A 23,620-nucleotide genomic window follows, 5' to 3' on the forward strand; every position below is an offset into this window, starting at 1 on the left:
TACACGAGAAATGTTTAAAATGCTAAGATGTACCAAAACAGAAATATACCCTACTTCCAAATACAGTAAAAAGACAGTCCCACATAGACGTTCTTGCATCGTCCTTGAACCAGAGCTTGTAGTGTAAATAGTCACAGTTGCATACTCATTCTTCATCACAAAATGCAAGTGATGCAAAAAGTCCACAAAATGTATTTGGCACATTAAGAATTATCCAAATGGGTCATTTAACTTTATTTAAGCAGGGAATAAATTGTGCAAAAGACCTAAAATAAGATTTTACAATGTTATCTTAGAGCTTGTGGAGAGTCTGACCAGGACAGTGACCAGTAGGGCCAGATTTCCTGTTATCTTAGAGTTTATGATTACAATGTTTTGTGTGTATTGTACATTTTTTATTTTGTAGGAATGGAATCTGTAGGAATCGGAATATGATCCCGTAGTCCAGAAATAAGGATTGTGTTCCCGGCTGTTGGCAGATTATATACTTTTAACCCTGATGGGTGAAATTGGGATCTGCAAAACACAGAAAATGCAATGTAAACTAATCCACATCATGCAGCCATTATGACATGCATGTTTTAAAATCTTTGTAAACCTTTGGCAGAATCAGTATTTTTCTAGTCCACACCATCTAAAGTGAATTTTGTAAACAAACTGCCTCAAACATACAGTATAACAGCAAAAATAACGATGTGCAACAAGATATGCAGTACATCAATTTTTCCAGAAGTTGTAGGAGGTGATCTAATGTGTTTGGTCCCCACTCCTCTGCTCTTGTGCCTGGTAATCCGACCCAAGGTAATGCATAAAATGGCATTCAGTCCAAAGATAGTCCTTCCAGAAGGAGGGAAGGGGCTCTGGGCTCAGTCATCTTCCTCCTCGTCATCCTCTACGGGATCTAAGAGGATGCCGTGCTTCAAGCAGGATTGGAGGTAGTTCACCACCGTCCGCTGGAAGTGCTGGATGCTGTGCGCCTCCCTCAGAACATGGCCCTCATCTGGATACAGCTGCAGTGAGTAATTGGCTTCCACCTTCACCAGTCGGCTCAGGAGCTCCGCGCTGTGCTGGAAGTGTACTCTCGCTTTGGCCAAATATACACACACATATTGAAATTAGAGGCGAGAAAATAGAATTAAAAACATAAAATTAAACAAAATCTCACCATCTGCAGTTCCATGAAGAATAAGGAAATTCTCATCTTTTAGCTTGTTAACCTCCTCCAGCAAAGAGGCAGTCTGAAAACAAAAAGTGTTTTATTAGGTACAACTAGCTGAAACTAATCCAGTCTAACACAACAGCCCGATAAATCCCACCTTCATATACATTTACATGTTAAATGTTCAGCTTTTGTTGAAACTTTTAAGATTGCATTTGTTTTGGGGCAAAAACAAACTGCAACTGAGAATATATCCACAGTCTCACCGAGTAAGCATGCTCCTCCTTAGCTGGAAGGCCTAGATACCTCTCTGAGAATGCAGCACCTGAAATAAGTGGAATAACTCAAATACATGAGTTGTGTCTCGGTTTAATAACAATTCCCATGGATTTAGTGTTTGAATAGTTAATGACATGAGCTCAACTCACTATAAAGTCTGAAGTCAGTTATTGGTGCCACAGCGGCCGTGCATTGAAAGAGCTTATCTGTTGCAGCTAGCATCTTGAGAGTTAAATATCCGCCAAATGCCTGCAAGGAGAAACCGAAAAGGGGTAAATCAAACAAAGCATGCAATAGCTTTAATGGCTTCAATAGGAGAATTGAGTTTATAAATCTAAAAAAAATGCTGTAACCTTGCCATAGAGGATCATCCGACGATCGTCAATGTAAGGCAGTTGCATCAACAGCCTGTGGATATATATATATACACATATCATTACATCCTATTAGTTAACCAGTTTACAGGCAGTATTCTCACATGTCAATTATATAGCTTTTGTTTGCATAACTAAACTTACTCTACAACTCCCAGATAATCTTTGACTCTAACTGAGCCAAGCTTGCGCGGATCCACGCTGGTGGTCTTCTGTCCACGGCCGACCCCACTCCTCCCGTCCACCCAGGCCAAGGCCACATTGTGAGTGCCGGAGAGGACCTGAGGCCAGTCCAGGGCAAATTCCTCTGTCACCGACTGACTGCCAGGCACGCCATCCCTGAGCGACAAGACAAACAGGATCAGCAAGGGCGGACAGATGCTGGGGGTGAAAGAGTGAAGTAAAGGTGAGGGATCATAGGTTGCAAAACAGGTGGCTAAATAACTCTCAGCTGCTGCTTGTTCAGCGATTCTTACACAATGACGAGGAGAGGGTGCAGGTTTGTCTCGTAACCCTGAGGTAGAGATAGCTTCAGGTGTAGATCTAAGGAAATCAAACGAGTCAAATAAAGTCACCTGTCCACAGACATGTTATTGCTGCTACATGTTTAGGCTCTGTCTGGCATCTGAACCTCAGAAGCACATAAAAATAATCATTACAAAAATAGTTAATCCTTAATCTGAACAAAACATGAACAAGCATGCACAATCATAGTAAAAGAATAACTGGCACTGGCCCTTGAGCAGAGGTATATTTGTCCCTTCCAGGTTGAGACACTTTGCAGCCAGTGCTTAATATAGTCTGACTGCTTGAGAAGGGCACTCAAGGTGATCTGTGAATGCTTGTATTTTGTGTGGCCAATATCCTAAATATCAAACCATGAAAAATAGAGCCAATGTTTTTTTTGTTGTACCATGGTTGTCTGCTGGGAGAGTCCTGAACAGAGTCTCAGGAAGCCTCTTGTCCTCCAGAGCATCAGATAGAGGGCTGTTATCCTCCAAGACGACGTATCCTACAGGAGATTAAACATCAGTGTGTCAGATTATTAATATTAAATATCACAACAGACACACTAAGCCATCAGTTTGCCAAATCCTCATGATCTCTATGCAAACAGCTCAAACTGAGAGCTACAGACAGAGGGCAGTGTTCACAAGCCTGAGATTAATGAATCTACTTTCTGGTGTGTTGTGCTTGGTGTTTGAATATAGCTTCCTCTGCAGGCTGTACCAAGAAACTGCAGACAAGCCTGTGTGTGCACGTCATTATACAATAAGTCATACAAGCAGATGTAACACTCACTGGAGGGGTCCTTTGTACTGTGAACCGTCACTTTAGGTATTCCTGGGCCTGGGGGATTTTTCAAAAGAAAACATTCTAAAACCAGCTGTCTGAGCAGCGTGAAGCTTGAAAGCATACTCCTTGCTTTTGTGTTTCTCATTTACCTAGACAATAGAGGATGAAGTGGGTTTGATTGGGGCTGAATTCAGCTTTAAAGAAGCGACATCCATCTATGAGGTTGCAGGAGATGCACCGGCGCTGAAACACTCCATCCAGGTCCACACTTGGACACAAGAGAAAAGGGGTTATTGACCGCACGATAGAAGAATAGGAGAGTCTAAAGTGGTTTTATTAGTGCCAGGAGAGGGTCAATGAATTGCCAAGGTATTAAGGAAAAAGTGTCAGTGTCTTGAGACAAACTAAGCAGTTGACTTTTAAGAAACAAATGCGTGTTCGATAAGACATAAAAGCGGTGATACAGATTGCTCTGTGTCGAGTCTCTCAATGACCCGCTCCACTCTGCTGCATACAGATTCCACACAAGATTAATCACATGCCAAATTCAAACAAGCCACAGGCCCTCCTACATAACGTTGTGCCATCTCCTGAAGCCCAAAGCTATGTAGGCTAATAAAAAGACGAGAGGCTGATGAGGGAACAGACAAGTGTGTCAACACAGAGGGTCCTAGTCCACTCAGAGGAGTTCTTTCTTATATGAATGTGTAAATACAGCTCTTGGCCTTGAGCATGTACAGCTCACAAGAATAACGATTCACACGTCAACACACTAATGTGCAGTTACTCTTCTGAATGCTTGTTCAACCATGCAAGCGTTGTTTCAGGGATGGCAATGTTGGCCACCTACTTTGGTCCAAACTAAAATCCATGGGATGAATTTTAGTAATCAATTTTATTGAAGGATATTCATAATGACCAGAGGATGAACCCATGTGATTTTTGTCATCCTCTGACTTTTCATCTAGCATCACCATAAGGTCAAAACTTTCACTTATCCACTGCAAAATCTCAATCTCTACAAGATGGATTGGCATACAATGTGTACAGACATTCATGGTCCCCAGAGGATGAATCTTAACAATGCCCCAACAACTATTGGATGGATTGCCATTAAATTAACTTCCTATTAATTTCATCTAGCGCCACCATTAGGTCACATTGTGTTATGTGTGCAATACTTTTATTTATAACCAAATACCTGCTAAACCAATGACATTCCCATCAGCATCAGCAATACGTTGTGTTTTTGGTGCTAATTATCAAACGCTAACATGCAAAACAGTGAACATGGTAAATATCATACCGGCTACATCAGCATGTTAGCATAGTCATTGTGAGCATGTTAGCTGACTGACGTTAGCGTTTATCTCAAAGCACCACTGTGCTGTAGACTCTAGTTCTATGTTAATAACAAGACATGCTAGCATAGGTACTTTTCAACTAACAACACATATATCTTATGTCTTATATCGTATACATTATAATGTCAATAATGTGTCTGTTTAAATAGCTTTGAACAGAATGTGTACTGTGCCGCCGTTTCAGAGGGAAGCATGTCTACCTGTAAAGGTGTCTACTTTGTCTGGATTCCTCTGCGCTCAGGAAATAGCTGATGATGAGAAACACAAACCACAGACACAGCAAGTTATATCAACACTGATCACCTTTGGGCATCTTAACTTCATCATAATTATTCTGGATATCAATTATTCATGACGAGAATACACAGATTTACATACTTCAGCATGTTAAATCACACTTACTTTGTAAAGCACCATTAGGGACGGTGAATCAAATAAATCAAATGTGAAGTGGATGTGCATCAAAGCATCATATGTCAACTATCTGCCACTATGTAAGTACAGTACTGTGAGACAGAAACACTTATTTAGTTATTTAGTATCAACCCGTGGGCTTCGGGACTGCAAACAACGGACTAGATCATCAATTGACTTTGTTGGATTGTCTTTGATGCTCATGCCTCAGTCAGTCAGTTCATGAGGGCTTTCTGTCCCCAGCAGGATAAAAACAGATGTAAGTGATAACCTGCTCTGTTCAAATGTAAGTAATTCTTTACCCTCTTCAGTGGCAAAGCATTGCCACAAGCAAAGTCAAGGTTATAGAAGTTCCTTTTGGCACTTTTTCACAGAGATCAATGCTACATGTAAAAATTGCACTTTGAGTTATTTTTGAATAAAAAAATCGCATGTGTACCATTCACCCAGTGGCTGACACGTCTAGAAATTGCTCTCAGCTTACAGCGAGAGATGATCATTTTAATGATGGCCACTATTCTACTCTAACCCCACTCTAACCCCAATTCATAGTAAGGAGCCGCAAGCTTTTAAAGCGCTGAAAGGTGATTAAACCCGTCTCCACTCTCACATACATTTTTCCAGCCGTCTCGTCGAGGGCACAGAGCAAGGTGACGTCCCAGCTCCCTGATGTCAAGAAGCGAGGCGGGACGGAGGGGATGACAGGCTGCGTTACACAGAGAAACAGAGACGAAGAGCAATGTGGAAGCCAGCTGATACACAGAATAAAAATAGGTGCGATACAGCAATTGTGTGTGCGCTAACTGCCTTGTAATTTCAGGCCCCGCCTTGCTTACCTGTCCTCTGGTTACCCCTTTCCACCAGTTCCACCACCTGACCTGTTCCTCCCTCAAGCTCACCTCTGTGTGTGTTTCGAGTAGTGATGTGAGTTCTCACCCGTTCTGTGCCAAGAGACCCAACAGCTACGTAACATATGCTACTACACTCTTAATCTGTCCACTAATGGCAAAATGGCAACAACAAAAAAAAACAGCATCATAAAACCTTTTTAATTGCCTTTCTGGGCATGCATTAATTGCCAAATTGAAATTGACTGAACTTCCTTCAATGATGTAAAGGGTAAAACGGCCATAATAAGGGAAATTACTCCTTAGATAAATGTGGTGTTTTAGTAATTAGGGACAAAAACAAATACAAACAAATTGCTCTAATTAATAAGAGAGGAGGGGATTTTAAGCAAACCAGATTTTAAAGGTCTGTGCTGCCGATATCTGTAATCACAGTGTTTTATGTGACTCCTGTTGAAATGTTAACGACCAATTTTGTCAGAAAAAAAACTGACCTGGGCTGAAAGACCAGCAACATGATGAAACTCTCCACGAGCGCCCTGTTTTGCTGGCAAGATTGTATAAAACACAGAGCCGTCTGCTGAAAACAACGGCACATCCTGTTGAGGAAAGGTATTGAGTCAAGAAGACAGACAGCAGTGGCAAACAGGTGTAATAAAACATGAAACATGAGCAATACATACCTGTCGTTTGTTTTGCATTATGTCCATGGCCATTTTGTGCTTCTTTTGTTTTAGAATCACCCAATATAGAGAAATGTATTAATCACACTATTTACAAAGCTAAAGCAAAGTGCATTGTGTAAATAAAGCTTATTATATATATTAATTATTAAATATAAAAATAATACACTATTGGCAATGGGTAACATGGAATACGTGAGGATTTACCGAAAGGGAACAAGCAATATAATACTGCACTACATCACTGAGGATTCCTCTCATGCAGCAAATGACCTTAAATATTAATCCAGCCAGTAGATGTTTGAGAGCTTAAGGAAATCAATCCCAACTCCCAACACAGTGTAAAAGAAGCAACAATTCTATTAAAGCCGTATATATATTGCAGCGGAGGCCGTTTGTGGATTCCGAATGCTGAATGACTGATGACCGCTCACCTCTGAGCAAGCCCCCGTGGTGGCCTCGCACACACAGAGCACCGATTGGTTCTGGGCACGATTAAGCCAACGCACCGCGAGGCGAGTGCTGCTGATCCAAGTCACCATGGAGATGTAGTTGTCTCTGAAGAGGCGATGCAGAAAATGAAACACGGGGAAAGTGATTGGAAAGTGGTGCAAAGGAATGACCACGAAAAAACAGTGGAGAGGAATTTTGACACACGAGTAATAATATCTGACAGGTGATGTCCAAAGACTTTAAGGTTTATTCTTTTTTTACTATGCACCATTCCGACTATTTTAGCCCCAATAACTGGGCTTTGGGTATCAGCCGATACAAGGTACTGATCCAATACCAGTGTTTAGGTAATAAGCTGTATACCTCACTGTGTGGAAGTGACTCGGATCATTATTTTTTAAACAAAATATCAGCAAAACCAAAATAAATATTTTTGATATAATATTTATTTAAATAATTGTATCTGATACCAGATCGGCGTATTGTCGCTGATACCCTATCCAGCAATTTGAGTCAGTAGCGGTGCATCTCTAGTTCTTACATTCAGATAGATGTAGTACCTGGCCCTGAGGGAGTCAGGAGGCATCATCTCCAGAGTGTGAGCTGGACCATACAGATTCACCACAAACAGACTGACTGATGGGATACTTGAGCCAGCCTGTGAGCACAACAAAAAAAAAAAAACATAAAAAATATCAAATAAACTCAATAAAAAGTGTACGCACAGGCAAATCTTTTTAGCCACGCTAAAAAACGTGGCCATTCTCTTCCACTTTGGTTCAGACTGTAATGTCTCGACAATCTTTTTATGAATTTCCATTAAAATATGTTGCCTAAAAGATGAATCCTCGTGACCTTGTTGCTCCCCTGACTTTCCCTCTAGCTTCACTATAAGGTTGACTTGTAATAACTTTACTTTTCATCAGGTCCCACCTTTGAATTTGTCCAAATACCTGCAAAACTAATGACACCTGCTAAACAGCAGAATGTTAAGTTCAGCCTCACAGAGCTGCCAGTGTGACTATAAACTTTTGTCTTAATCAACTTTTACCTTGGGGTAGGGGAAGAGCACATTGGAGGGGTAGAGACCACCTAAGAAGTGAGGTATTTCCATCACAGGTGTGGCAGAGTTGTTGATGGTGAGGTACGCCAGCCGGGCCCCGTCCATAGACCACCAGTGGGCAACATATGTCAAGAGCACTTCCTCTGTTTTAAAATACAGTGAAAGTTGTTATATCAGACTCAAAGCATACACCTGCTGTTCACAATCATTGTTGTCAGCTTGGTTTTGCAGATTTTTCACTCTGTAGTTTAAGTGCAGGAATACATCCTACCTTCATAAGTCCAGTCAGAGAGCCCGTTCACCACATTCTGCTCCAGGTCAGTGGTTGTGAGACGCAGGGCTTTGCTGGTCACACTCGGCTTGTAGTAGATATCTCCATCAAACACATAGGCCTGGCATGAGCGGCACAGACAGACAGGGCAAATCCAATATCAAAGACAGAACGGTTGAAGGCTTCATCGCTGGCTGCATGAAACGAGCGCCGGTCGAACGCCGTCCAAGAGTGAATGAATCATCGGCCAGCACAAGTGAGAGCCAATATCATCTTTACTTGCCAGTTAATATGCTGCAGACGTAGCAGCAAAAAGCCAATTACATTACAGGGAAGGTAGATGAATGATATTTTGAGTGTAAAACAACTCCATTATAGCAACACAGTCTGAGCAATAACCCCTGAGACGGAGTTCATCTCACCATTGATGTTATCATTATGAAAATGATGTCAAAGGACTTTGTTTTTATGGATTGTTGAGGTTGAAAAAATCTCCTTATCATATTGGCAGGTGTAGCTGATTTAGACGATGCAGACAGCACATTGATCAGGTAAATGAGAGGGCCCCTGGCTTACCAGCTGGCTCCCCTGAGGCCCCCAGGAAGCGTATTGTAGCACTGCCTTCTCCCTCTCCGGAGGATTAAGCTCCAGCAGCTCCCTGGAACACACACAAATACAGGGACGTAAGCCCTCTGTTAGGGATGAGTGTCCTGTTTAGAGCCCTCTGAGGTCCATCCATGCCCTGTCCTTGAGCTTTGCTTGAGAGAGACACTGCACTGTGAGGACAAAGGAGCAAGATGCAGACAGGGAAAAACAAAACAGAGAATGGAGTTGGTACATGCAAGAGTGCAACATTTCTTGTTACATATTCCTAGCTGCACTTATTTTCTTCCTAAGGTCAGGCAAACATTTTCCTCCAAGGCATACTCAGGCAATGATCAATACTGCAGGTCCTCCTCAAATCCTTTATCATAACCAATCCTCAGAAGCTCCAGGGATCATCCACAGCTACCACAGAGTTTTTCCACTAATACAATGCTGAATATGAATATCAGGCAGTGAAATCTGAAGTACAGTACAAACCTTAAGTTAGGATATGGAACCTGGAAAGACCACTGAAGAATGAATGCATGTCTGACAGAAACATGAGGCTCTGATTCGATGAGACACACTCATTTGGGGAACTTTTTTAATCCGCAGGTCTGCTTGCATTGGTGACGCTCATGCCCAGTGCAGCCCATGCATTAGCATTCATGATTCCACCTACCCATTAGCCACATTGTAGATAGCATAGGAGGCTGTGAAGGACTGAGAGAACACCTGAAAGAGGTAGAGGATATCATGCACACAGGTGTGCCGCACTTAGATGACAACACACACGTATTTTAGTGCTCACACATGCTCATACACATGTATAAAGAAAGTTAAATACAAATGAAACAAAGGTTAAGGAGGGCCCTGCCGAGGCTCACCTTACAATTAAACAATAGGCATCAGGAAGATAGGTTTGTATCCTTTAATTATTTTCACTGTAAAGCACTGCATCAAGTGGCTAATTGCTTTTTAAAAGGGCAGCAACATTATGCTAGAAAATTTAGAAACCCTAAATTATTTTATTAATAGTAGTGTAATAACAATTTAATGTTATTCTTTCACCTAAAATAAGCAGTAGAAGCAAAGTATCTGTACGTGTGGCAATATTACCGAGGCTAACAATTAAGCAAGATAGCAAGTGTGAAAGATAGTGCAGGAGATGCAAAGGCATGATGAAATAAACGCTATACGACTGAAATTACAATATTTCAGTCGTATAGAAATATTATGCCATTTCTGATTCCATCAGCCGAGAACTTGAGAGTTTTCAGAAAACTTCCACTTACGAGGTCGTGAATACCACAAGAGGGGGGACGTTGTCGTGAACACGGTAAACATGACCCCATTTGAAGGCAGCATAAGAGCATTCAGGTGAACGTTCCAAGTATATGGGCACATTTTCTGTTTCAGAACTGAAAACACTACAATAGAACAAAGCTCTTTTGGTAAAAAACAGAAAAAAGAAACATTCTGTGGGTCCAAAAAATCTCCCATTTATTGTCTTTGGAGCAGCCACAGACTTAATACTCATGAACTCATGTTCACAAAGAAAGAACCGTGGAAATAATATATAGGAATTATTTATGTAGGTGGGGTTAAGACAGAAACTAAGTTAGACAATCTTATCAAATAGTATCGTTACAGCTAATATCTTTTCCACTGAGATCTATTGTGGCTGGCAACCCTGACACAGGCATCAGCAGCTCGATGAATAATTCAATTAACACGCTGAAGAAGACCAAGGGACCAGAATCAATGAATGTGTGCATGTGTATGTGTGTGTGTGTGTTAACCGCAATTGACCACAGCGTTACCTGATGAATTCTCGGCAATGTATTGATTTGTATTATTCTTTTTTTCCTCTCATGCAAAGGGTTGGAAACAAGCTATTCGCCCACTGGCCTCCGAAAGCCTGACCCTTCCGAATAACCAGTCCCCAAAGAAATTAAATGTCACATCCTCTATACAGCACAGTTAGCGGTGAAATTGGATTTTTTTTTTTTTCTCCGCGTTTGTCTGTTGCTAGAAAATGCATGGATGGAAAAAGGCAGCGATAAAGAAAGAGAAATAAATTGTAAGGCTACCTAAATGAAATTGAAATCTGATTGCGGGGTAAAGTCTGAGCATGAGGGTGGAACAGGGTGTACAGCTGTTACAATTACAACAGGAAATAACTGCGAGGACATGAAGAGGAAGGGATGAATTGGTCCAACACTACAGGAAAAAGGGAGGGAGGGAGATGGAGAGAAAGAAACAAGGACAGGAAGGAAGGAAAGGATGCAGGACCGATCTTGGTCGTCACAGGGAGTATAACTCTACGAGACCACAGGGGGGGCTTAGCCAAGTGCACCACGTTCAATAAGCTATTCATGATTTGTAAATTAACCCAGAGATTCTGCTCATGATTTAACATCATGGGGCTGGTGGCAGAGGCTGTACCTTATTGTGTGTTTGTGTGTTTCAGTGTGATAAACAGACAGAGACAGTGAGAGCATCTGTCTTGGAAAGGAAGAGTGAATTCTAATGTGGCTTCCAGTCACATATCATAAATCCTACAGATTGCTCTGCCCCCCCCCCCACCACACACACACTTTACTACCCGCCTCCTACCCAATCCACATCTACAAAATGGGGGTGGGGGAATAAAACACAGATTAAATATTCATAAGATAGCTTGTTAATAATAACGTGTTAAAGGAAACTTATAGGTATTACAACACCATTTGCAGGAGCACAGCTGTAATATATATTGTACACTGCATGATACACAATACAGAGGTAATAGCATCCTTCCCTCTCAACGTTGTTCCTGCCTCACAAGCGTTTTTTTGCAGCCCCACTATGCGCTGCCTTTGATACCAGCACCCATCAGCGTTTGCTGCAGAGTGTAGACACGACTCCGTTGGCATCGTATTTGTCCCTAAACTGCACTGTCTTGGCAGGATGGTATCTCGCCATCACTCTTTTTATAAAAACATGTGGGACTTCTCTTTCTTGTTTTTGAACCCATTCAATTCAAACAGGCTTTAAAGAATGACATTTTCCTGTATACTGTTCCTATGTGGCTAAATCCCCACTTCTATGTACACCTTCTTATCAAAATCCATTTATTTTCCCCCACTAGGCACAAAACCCTCCCTAAAGCCTCCAGAGCTAACACAAAATCCAGAGAAGCCTTTTAACTTTACCCACAGCCTGCTCATCCATTTCTCTCCACTGCAGCTTTCTCCTTTGAGCATCTCTTAGATAACCCTTCTGATTGATTTCAACTGGGCAGTGTATTTGAGGGCAAATGGTGCATATCCTATTTTTCTGCCTAACTCCCTCCTTCACAAGTGGCTTCCTCCACCGCTCTCTCTGTTTTTGTCTCTCGTTCTCTGCCACTTTCGGCAGCGTGCCGCTCCTCTTTTTGAACAGCAAAGCTGGTGCCTGGCGCAAACTGCTTCAGTCAGCACAAATCCCCTCCAGAGAGTGGCAGAGAGTGAGGAAGAAGGAGCGAAGAGAGAGGGATGGATCTGGAAAGACGAGGAGAATGGAGGAATAGCCCCCCATGCACACAAAATGCCAACCATGCTCACGCAAACATACACATTTCTATATATACAAACGATTCCAGGTGGCGTGCCCACTGCCTCTGATTTCTTCCCGGGTGAATACTCACTGAGCATACAGATGAGTAGACAATTTCTGCTGACATCAGAGAAAGTATGCTAATGGTATTAATCTAAGGCAATCCACAGATTGGACACAGATCTGAGCCCTTTCTCTACAGAGATATCTGAAAAGTGATTGAACGTATGTTAATCACTGAATAATGCAGTTAGAATGGATGCACCGTGTTAGAGACGAATACTGTAACACAGCAACAGGATCCCCCAGAAAAGAAGTGACTGAACAAATGAGAGTGCGAGAGAGCAGCAAAACCTGCTTTCAGCTTTTTAATAAAAATGTGGGGGAAAATGTGTTCATTTTATCCTAATTCTGTTTCCCCTCCGTTGCTGATTACTTGCAAATAACACAACTTGCATGCCCTTTGAGGAAAAACCCGACTATTTATTAATGGTGCGGGTATTTGCAGAGCGAGGCGGCTGGAGGAACTGAGCTATGTGGTGTTAAAGTAAAGGGAGCAAAAAGATCTGTTTTGTGTCTACCCTGACGTCTATCCGAAACCACCTGCGATCTCATTAATATTCCCCACCGAACTAGCAGGGCAATTTCATTACTGCAGCTCCAACTTTACCCCTCCACCTCCTTGATCTCCCCTTCCCCCGTTCCCCCCACTATCACACGGATCACTCACTAAGCTTTCCTCAGGCCCCTGCACCTTCCGCCATCAGCCAGTTTAAATATTCAACTCCCCATATGTTATCCCAGTCATGTGGCGGGCGTTATGGAGCTTATGAGTGCTGCAGTAGCAGAATCAGCATGCACACGCGCACACACACACACACACACACACACACACACACACACACACACGCACACACACACACACACACACACACACACACACACACACACACACACGCACACGCACACACATCTTCCTCAACCTCCTCCTTCATGTTCTCACTCCTTATCTCTGTTGTTTCTTCGGGACTCTGATTAGGATGCATTTCAGCGTGGTTTTGCAGCAACCGGTGGCCTACCAGACCCGTTGAGCCGTGTGAGCGGTAACAGTCTTTAATGTTAGAAGGACGATGTACGACTCCGGATGTCTTCTGAAGGTAAAGAGCTTAACGGAGCTTGTTCTGGAATAACTCTGAGTCAACTTGGCATTCGGAGAAAACTTACCGGTCTAATGTTATACGCCAAGAGGACAGACGTCTTGTCTGCAGACACTTGAAATTTAGTAGCAGTCAGGTCCTGTTGAAAGATTAGACAACACATCATCAGCAACTTCCATTTGTTTTTCGGGGAAGACAACCCTGTCTCCTTCAAAATGTCATTCCCATAAAACTAAACTGCTCTCTCAATTACCTTTAGAGGGAAATGTTCACTGCGTTCCAATTTGCATACTTTTTATTTATTTATTGAGTACATACTGCAGCTGCCCTTACAAAGTACGTACTGTTACATGCAGTATGCATTCATTTGGGAAATACTACTTTGTCATAACATTGCACGTTGAAATTTGAACCCTCTTGCTCATATCCACTGCGAGAACAGCATGCTGGCTAAAATACTGCAAAATGCGACCAGATGCAGTAGGACATCCTGGTATTTTTGGCATACTGCATTTGACAAACTATGTATTGGGACATACTAAATCTTTTCCTGGCAGTCTAAATAATATGGTTATATGGGTATTAGAATGCACATATTTTCTCCTGGATTACAGCCGTACTTTTAAACAGTTTGAAACACGAGGTTAATGTTAGAAATGGAAAAAAGCTAAAAAACTACTTTCTTAGGTTTAGGCAACAAAAGTACTTGTGGGGACTCGTTTTAAACGTATTTGTGATACGTCAAAAGCAAACAATCCACATCAAAATACATTTCCCTGGAAACAAACAATGCAGTTTTGTTGTATGGGATCAAGACAGGGCTGGTGGAGAAAGCGGTTGTAGGTATAATATAATTAAATATTTTTCTTCAGAATTAGAAATTTGACTTGCTTATACTCAAACTTGGGGTCATTTTTGGATTCCCAGTTGAACCTACAGAAACATTTAAGGTCGGTTCTATTGTCCTGTCATTTTGAATTAAGAAACCAATATGCCCCAGCTTATCCTTCTACCGGCTCGAACAAATCATCATTCGCATCATTCGCATCATACCTTGACTACTGTAATGCATTTAGTTCTTGTTTCAGCCAAAAGGTTCTGGCAGGACTTTCTGCTGCGCGTTTACAAAACTCCACAGCGTTCTCACATTACCTCAACGCTGCATGGCTTTTGCTAAATCTCTGTTTATTCTCAAAGACATGTTTTCAAAGCTTCCTTGCCTTCCTTTGTTCTTATTCTTTAGCCGTTTTTGCTTGTCTTCAATTTGAATATTTCTACAGATACTTTTCACCATCTTTGTATGTTACTGTGAAGCACTTTGTCACCCTGGTTTTAAAATGTGCTTCCTAAAGTTGCAAACAAACTCTACACACTTTCTGACTTGTAAAACAATTTTTGTTGTTTCAATGCCCTCAAAAATATTTTTTATAAGGAATACATTTACATGGAAAATGGAAATTCAGCATTAATAAATAAATACAAACCTCCATAACGAGTAAATATGATATATATAAATATATAAATACTCGTCCCTCTTTCCCACGCACCTGTCTCTTGAAATAGATGTGCAAAGTATTTTTCTGGTCTAAAAAAGTTTCATTAATTACTATGAATTCTAATGTCAATCTTTGACACTATATGGAGCTAAAATTGTGTCAGCCATTCATTTATTTAGGGAAACACCATGTGCATCTTGGTATTCATACAGGAATACATATTTTTCTGGAATTAGTAAGAGCAGCAGAGATAACGAATCGCATCATAGCGCCGAGGAGAGACTTGTCCTCAACGTGACAACACAACCCTGCTTTAAGCTCCTCGGTGATGACCCATATAAGGCTGTCAGTGTCGCGCAGAGGCGGTGTTCAAAATGATGCCCTTGCTTGGGAAATTCTCTTTGAAGCCACATGTTGAGAGGGCTCACAGAGCAGCTAGATTTTTGGAGGAAATGAGCTGATACTGTCACTCTGCCAATTCTTTTTTTGTCTCAAGTGTGGGATTTGGGAAAGTGGCACTCAACAGCTTCTCTCTCTCTCGATCTGGAAACTTTATTGGCCAGTCGATTTGTCCAGCTGTCTGTGGATATGAGCCAATCAATACTGAAATCTGTCCCCTGTCCTCAAAAGCTGTGTTGCTGTAACTCACCAGGGAGCTGTTGTCCACCAGAGTCGAGGTGAGGTTGCTGTTGAGGCTAAACGACAGGACGTGTCCTTCTCTAGTGCGGAGAGCCACTTCGTTTTCTGACAGGGTCAAGACAGTTCAGGGAAGACGATCCTGTGTTATTACAGTGATGGCTTAAATCCACAGAGGCAGAAACAGCTGCTAGCTGCAAACCAGTATCTCAGTTTCAGGTGAGATCGATTAAGTGGTATTAAACTGACATGCGAGACAGAACAGGGGTCCTTACCGTTCAACCATGCCACACAGGGGTCATGTACTTTGAACTCTTCACTCTCCAGATCCTCCATAGTGAGATGGGAACGGAGTAATAAGTGAGATTCATCTTCAGAGGCAAAGAGACAAGAGTTAATTAGTTCATCAAAAAGTATGTTTACAGTAAAGCCTGAGCGTGTTGGAGCCTGGACTATACGTCTGCTTCGGTTTTGGATACATTTTTGCCTTTATTTGACAGATTGCAGAGAAGACTGGAAAGAGACGAGATTGGGAGCATTTCTATTGCCTCTCAACGACTTATGGCAAACCTGCTGACAGAGCTAACAGCGTTTACCTTCCATGTTTGAAACATTTTAAACATCTGTAAAATGCTTGTCCACATAAGTGCAAGTTTGACATTTTGGGAAATACGCTTATTCTCTTTCTGGCTACTAACTGAAGATCGCAAGATGGATACCACTCTCATAAGTTTAACTGTGCAATAAATATAAGGCTACAGCCAGCAGCCAGCTATCTTAGCTTGTCATAAAGACTGGAAGCAGAGGGAAGCAGCTAGCCTGGCTCTGTCAAACAATAAAAAAAAATATGAAACCTCTGGTCCATCGCAGGTTTGGGGATTCTGGTTGTGGATTTGCATACCTCTAAAGGCCCCTTTAACATCAGGTAACGGTGTTTATTACTTACATGACTTTGGAAGATACATAAACCACCATAAAAATGGGTGAGATCTATTAGCAGACACATACAGCCCACAATGTAACCTATATGTCAAGCAGCACTACTTCCAAATTCTATACAGTCTATGGAACAAAAAAAGGGTGAATTTACTTTTCTATCAGATAAAATAAACAAGATACAATATGTCAATTTGAGAGCTTTTGAGGTGTTGGTAGAACTATGTTGTTACTTTTGGACAGAGCCAGGCTAGCTGTTCCCCCTTGTTGTCAGTCTTGTTATGCTAAGCTAACCAGCTGCAAGCTATAGCCTCATGCTCTACAGATGTGAGAGTTGTATCGATCTTCTCATCTAACTCTCCACAAAATAACAAATTTCCCAAAATATCACACTATCCCTTTAATTCCCTAAATTACAACACATCTCTGCTTCGCTGGCTTTTGTCCTCCATACAACTCTTCTTACCGGGCGTGAGGACGATGACAGAGAGAATGACCAGAGACATAACAGCCAGGATCACCACCATGGCTATTCCTATGCCCTTCCAGTTCCGCGGGGGACCATCTGAACTCCCCAGGTCCTGATATGAAAAGAACACACACAAACACGGTGATGAATGCGAGCACAGCAGTGGAGGAGGACATTAGTGCTGCTTCATCTCCACGCTCTCACAGAAATTGCCCCCCCGACAGGCACATCAACACAGTGAGCCCCAGGGGGGGGGGGGGGGACTGAGACCAGCTTGATTGAGGCAGCAATTTTGGCCGCACTTTAATTTTTCTTTATCATCGCCTCATTTCACTTGTTACATGACTGATGGGCTATTGGCAAAAAAAAAAAAAATAAGGAGGTGGTGGAAGTTATAATGAAATATGTGGTGCCTGAGTGCTTTTTATAGGAAAAGCTGCTACCTATTTCATCTGCTTCGGTGGATCAGAATTTATTCAACAGCACTGGATGAAGTTGTTAACGAGGCAATGAAAATGAGTAGAAGTAGTTGGGACTACATAACTATACAATAAATTATACACAAAGCTTCAGTTATCAAGAGAGAAAAGGATTCTGTGAATATCCTCTGTATGTGATCAGGGAGAGCTGATGGAAGGAGCCGGCATCAGTATCAGTTACAATTAAGCACAATTGCATGCTGTTCCCAAGTTGCACTCCACTCCCTCATAACGAGTGCCTGGCACTGCTGGAGCCACAGAGCCGCTGGAGTGTGAGAGTTCAATCACACAGAAGGTACAACATTTCAGTCCTCATTATGGCTGCCCCACCCTTTGGCTTAACCTTCACAGCCTCGCCTGTCCAGATCACCTTACTCCAGGCATTAGGGAGGCGGGCAGCTGAAGGAAGGCATTTTGGCCTGCTGGTCAACAGATTGCTGTTCCTCCGTGCTCCCTGGGTGACACCAGCTGTCCCTGAATCAGTTCTATTGGTCACACCTACCATATCCTCTCCGCAAACATACACTTCTCTACCCCCATTGCCCATCTGACTTAAAGCCGCTGGCACATAGTGTATTACAGTGCTGAAAACTGAGAATGCACTCACTTAACTGGAGTCAAAATGTCTTAAAAATCCATTTCTGGAAAGTGAAAGATGGTGAATTCATCAGGGACTGAGGTGTAAAGGTCAATGCAGTTGAACCAGAAGCAGAGAGGTTTCTAAATTGTCTTTATGCCTCTGTGTGCCATTTATTTTGATAAGATAAAAATGCTCCATTCACAATGTTTTTTTTAGAAACACCTTTGAGAATTGTCTCTCTCTCTTATCACAAGGAAGCAGTTTTACTTTATATCCATGATGAATGGAAGACAAACACGGCCTGTTCTATCGCGACTGGTTGCCAGCACAGAACTCCTGCCAAGGTCTCATCTTTAATAGATCTCCTTGGCTGCAGTATCATAGCATGTTCAAATTAAAACCACTACCAGTTGCACCTGCAGAACCAACTTTTAAGTAATGTTTGAACCTTCAGGGCATGCCAGAGCTGGGTGACTGATGTCCATGCCCGTGTATCGATGCTGGTCTTTCTAACACTCTGTTTTGTCTACTGGCCTCTCAGCACAGAATCTCTCCATCATTATCCTCCCGTCAGATAAAGAAACCTTCAGCAGTCTATGAAGGCTTTGGGAGTAGTATACAGTCAACACTGACTCATACTGCATCTTCAGCGCTTTCTGTTTGACTGAACTGTTAGAAATTTGGAAAATTGAGAACTGAATGTCTCTTAACATCCAAACGGGGTATATGTTGCGTAAAATTGCAAACCATGAATAGCAATGGTTACATAAAACATATGAATAATTATATTCCAGGATCTCACAGTAGAAAGGGACATTTTAAATTAAATTCCTCCTCTTGACTGATTCCGTCACACAGTATTTTCAATCCCAAGTCGTCCGTCTAATTACTGTGTGCAACGTGAGAGCGGAAACATCATCGTAATGGGATGCCCAGCTCCTATCATTCCCCTGAGCCCAGACATTAGACCATACTTCCAATTAAGGTCACATCGTCGTTGTGACAGACCGGGAGAATCCCACGTTTGGGCGAATGAGGAGTTTTGTCAAACTTGCGAGATGTGCCGAGCGGAATCCCCAGAGAGAACATTGGCGCGAAGCTGCTAGTGCCAACTGATCGCTGATCCCAATGCATGAGGGAATCTAGTGCAGCACAAACTGCAGGCACAGGTAAACAGATGACGGGCTGGGCTGTGTGAAGGGCAGGCTTCTGTTAATCAGGTTTTCTTCAGAGCAAGATCAAATATGAATCTAAGAGAGCCATCTCATTTATTCAGCCTCTGAAATCCCACAGGAGTTGGAGTAGAAGCCCAGATGAGGTGTCAGTCAAACAGCAAAGAGTGCAGGAATGTTAATCAAAGGTTATGTTTACGGAAGGAATCCCCTGGAAAGGATTTGTTTGGCAAACCATGCAAAACTGCATTAGAGAAGAGAGAGCTCTTCTGTTTGCCAGCGGAGCGAGGGCATTTTTAACTCAACCAAATGAGAGAATCGATAAGGTGTACAGTGGTACATGGTCCAGAGGGGAAACAATTAACAGTGGGAATACAGCGATGAAGGAGACTTTTAGGAAGACAACCTCTGTTGAACACTGCTTCTTGCCAAGTATGACACCTGCAGACCTATTCTGACCTTTCTATCATTTCAACTTAGGAATCACAATTATCGGACTGGAAGCGTAAATGAAACTGCTTACAAACAGATTCCAGATAACTGCCTTCTTCTTCTCAGAGCACTGCACACACAATCAAACAATTCCAACTGTATTGATTGAGGTTGCGCTCCAAAAAAAAGCAAGCCACACTTAAACACAATTTCTCAATCTGCACAGCGAGCAATACAACTAGGTTGTGCAGAATCAAGGCAGTGCGGAGAATTCATAAATTAGGCTCTGGAGACCTCCTTAACTCCATCTTCTGTGTCTTTGAGGCATGAAGAATCCGATAATAAATCATAGGCAGAGGAATGAGGGAGCCATTGCAGGCTGTTTGGGGCTTCTGGTTCTGGATTTGCATACCTCTAAAGCCCCCTTTAACATCAGGCAATGATGTTTATTACTTACATGACATTGGCAGACGCATCAATGGTATAACCAGCACCATAAAAAAGGGGAGATCTATTGGCAGACACATACAACACCTCAATATAACCTATGTGCTCCTTAATTTAATGATACGCTGTAATTGCTCTCAAGGGAAAGCTGTAGATTAGCAACCTACGTGTGTATGGCTATGTCTATATCTCTCACTGCCTCATTTAAAATGAAAGTCATCATTAGCAGGCTGTAACTTTAGTGTGGTTGGGATAAATGGTAACCAATGAGCTGTAATGAGATACTACAGATCAATATTGATTCATATCTAGGCTATCTTTCATCACATCCAGACACATTTTAGTGCTCCCACTCACTGTGCCACCATTTCTCCGTTTGTGTTTATTAAAAAATAAAAAAAGTGGGTGGTATAGACACCATATGAGACTAACTGGGCAAATTTTTTTGCCCTCGAGGCTATCGGCAGACAATGCAGCACAAGCCTTTGTGAAATGAAAGACCTGCTGCTTTAGCCTCTAGCACTGCAAGGCCGCGCTGTCTTATTCTTTTCACGCTCCCCATCATGCATAAGAAAATGACTGTACAAAAGGGCTACGAGTATGTATGAGGGAGCTTTTCCTCAGTATGTCCAGCCACTCACAGTGACCGAGTTCCTGCCTCTAGGAAACAAGCAGCATCAGTTAAATCCATGTGGGAGAGCTGCAGTTGACATGATGTAGTGTTTCAGTGAAATATGACGAAAGATATGGCATTTGTCACTGGGCTGAGACTCCCCAGGAATAGGCTTATAATATGCTCATTATACATTAAAACAATACACTTTGTCATATTGTCACATCATCAGTGCTGAGGATGAATGTTAAAACAATATTGACTTTGAAAAAAAAAAAAAGAATTACATCATTCGTATAATTTTCTTCCTTAATGCCAGGGATTAACTGAACCAACGAATTATGTATTCCTGGCATGGAATTTCTGATGTGGTGTTCATATTTGAGTGGTGACACAAGTCATTTATGTTGACTCTGCAATTCTCTTTGCTCCTACTGTATCATGGTAGGTATAATACTGTGAGACACAGATGTATGACACAAGTAGCAACCCACATTATGCCATAAATCATTGCATTTTCTCATAAACGGAGACCGACAATCGTATGGCCTCCTTAAATGCTTCACGGTGTAAAGAACATTGATTACAGATCGTGACATGAAATGTTGCGACATTTGCAGGTAATGGATTGTTTATAAGCCCCGCAGCCTTGTGTGGCCCCCTCTCAAAAAAACAATAATGCTGCAGTATTATCACACGGACCCTTCAAGCGGTTTCACCAAGAGTAGAATAAACTGAAGGTTAGTGTGACACTTAATGTCAGACATCACCATGATCATATTGCATACCAATTAGACCTAATTTAACTGCTCCATAGTCTCTCAAATGCTTTCTCCAACAGAGCAGCTGTGCACGAATCAGCTCATGATTTAAAATCTTTCCCAAGAAGAATGACAGTTTGTTGAGATCTGTTAATTAGGAGAGCTCAGTTGGCAAGGTTTTAAATTGTTGCACAGCACTGTGGAGAAAGTGTAGCACCAGAGTAAAATTGTTGTACAATGACTGATGCAGCATAGGAAAGTTTGATTCGAAGAAGGAAGCACTGCATGTTAGAGTAGTTCCGTAAGTAAATCCAATTAAAAACAAAGTGTGACATAGTGATGAACAGAGATAAACTGTCTTAAATACCAGGAGAAGTCGCATTGGAGCAGGTGTGCATGTCAATTACAATTAAATGGGAGAGCTGCATTAAAGAATAATTTACATTATAGATATTTCACTAAAGCCAGCATCTGGCATAATCAATGAGTGTTAATAGTGTGAGCAAAAACACAAACAGAGGATGTATCGGCTCATAGTCTTTGTTCAATGACAACACACCTACACAGCAGAGGGATAATCAATCATACAGTGCAGGCTGTAGGTTTGAGCCTCGTCGTCCTGGCTGGAGGGGACATTTTTTCTGCCGGGACAATTTTTTATATGTGATTATTATACCGACATGTTTTTTGTGATGCAGATATCATGGTATACAAGTCTCTACGGGACAGAGCGACAATAAGAGTGAGAGGCTGTGGACGTCGAGTTACCACACCAGCCTTGCACCGCAGTGCACAGAGTCAATGCTGTCCAGGAGATGAATATTGACGGAAAAGTCTGAGTGGGCGAAATGGTCTAAAACACTAATTGATAATCATCGTTTTGTGGGTATACATGAGGAATTCCCCACTGCACATCAGACACTACACACGCGCGCAAACGCACGCACACACACTGGACTAAATATATGGAAAAACTAAGTAGTGATAGAAAAATGAAAATGAAACACACACACACACATACCAGCTCCGTGGTCATGTTTTGTTGAGTTGTGGCAATCATTGTAATCCGCAACAAGCTCTGCTGCCTCTGTAGCTTCAAAACCCGTCGAGCAGCTGCACTGTTGTCTTGCGGAGCTTTTTCTGCATGCTCTGCTTCTTGCAAGTTTGTGCTCGGTGGGCTGGTGGTCTCTCTCTCTCCACCCCCTCTCTCTCTCTCTCTCTCTCTCTGCACGGGTGACTCTCGTTCAGTCATCACCTATTTCCAATCTGTTATAAACTATTGATTGGCTCAGACAGGCGGCTTGGTAGACGATATAAATTGTTCCAGAATTCCTAGAGATAATCAAAATAGACAAATAAAATAAAATAAATATTTATAAATAGCCACTTTTACCCTTAAGTATTTATATTTTTGTGCTATGATTGAAAAGTGCAATATTTTAATTCCATTGATATAATAATCAGAGAAACTTATCATTGTGTAAAAGTACAATAATATAGCCTACTTTCTGGTAGCCTATATGCAATAGCACAATAATATACGTAAGTATATTAATTAGGAGGAGGAGCAATTCTGCAGTACCTTAATTTCTAAAGAACCTTTAATGTCATGCTGGATACATTTTAATACAACATATATAGTCATGCACATTTCCAGTTAGTCTATATTATACCCATGGTATAATACATCATGTTTTTTTTAAATGATAAAGAAATTGTTCAAATTTGAATCACTTCTGTTAATGTCTTGTCATGTGTGGGGATGGATTGACCAAAAATAGTAATGTGGTGATAATTATGATAAAGTTTTTATGATAAAGTCGGTGCTACAGATGCAGCACATTACCTCTCAGACACAGCATGCTGTGATTGACAACGTAACTATGTGTAATAGCCTACTGCTTCTGCACAGTCGTTATTTTTCCACAGAAATAACCGTTTATTTGCCGGTTTGGAACGTATTTTGAAAGTTGTGACCGGAAGTCTGACGTTATTCTTCTCATTGATTCCTGCTTTTTGATTTTATATCAGTTTGTTTCTTTGATTGTTGGCTAATTTATAAAATAGTATTTAA

General features: G+C 41.7%; 1 protein-coding gene across 1 annotated transcript; it reads right to left on the minus strand.

Moving 5' to 3' along the window:
- Nucleotides 1-866: 866 nt before the first annotated feature.
- LOC142949715 (inactive dipeptidyl peptidase 10) lies at nucleotides 867-22,606 on the minus strand. Its single transcript, XM_076091527.1, has 25 exons — nucleotides 22,568-22,606; nucleotides 17,060-17,174; nucleotides 15,933-16,028; nucleotides 15,671-15,765; nucleotides 13,593-13,664; nucleotides 9,472-9,524; nucleotides 8,781-8,862; nucleotides 8,205-8,325; nucleotides 7,922-8,076; nucleotides 7,431-7,528; nucleotides 6,852-6,975; nucleotides 6,418-6,459; nucleotides 6,229-6,333; nucleotides 5,501-5,592; nucleotides 4,673-4,720; nucleotides 3,258-3,376; nucleotides 3,115-3,162; nucleotides 2,726-2,824; nucleotides 2,289-2,355; nucleotides 1,957-2,151; nucleotides 1,792-1,846; nucleotides 1,588-1,687; nucleotides 1,426-1,484; nucleotides 1,166-1,238; nucleotides 867-1,084 (listed from the first exon to the last, which is right to left on the minus strand). The coding sequence occupies exons 1-25, from the start codon at nucleotides 22,604-22,606 to the stop codon at nucleotides 867-869; spliced, it is 2,370 nt and encodes a 789-aa protein (XP_075947642.1).
- Between the last annotated feature and the right edge of the window lie 1,014 nt (nucleotides 22,607-23,620).

Source organism: Anarhichas minor, unplaced genomic scaffold (genome assembly GCF_050575085.1).
Source record: "Anarhichas minor isolate MPS153535 unplaced genomic scaffold, ASM5057508v1 ptg000003l, whole genome shotgun sequence".
Taxonomy (NCBI): domain Eukaryota; kingdom Metazoa; phylum Chordata; class Actinopteri; order Perciformes; family Anarhichadidae; genus Anarhichas; species Anarhichas minor.

Coding starts and splice junctions, on each gene's coding strand:
- LOC142949715 (XM_076091527.1), bottom strand. CDS start 22,606: ATGATTGCCACAACTCAACAAAACATGACCACGGAGCTG. Junction 1,688..1,791: donor GGATGATCCTCTATGGCAAG/GTTACAGCATTT, acceptor TTCTCCTTGCAG/GCATTTGGCGGATATTTAAC. Junction 1,085..1,165: donor TCTTCATGGAACTGCAGATG/GTGAGATTTTGT, acceptor ATTTGGCCAAAG/CGAGAGTACACTTCCAGCAC.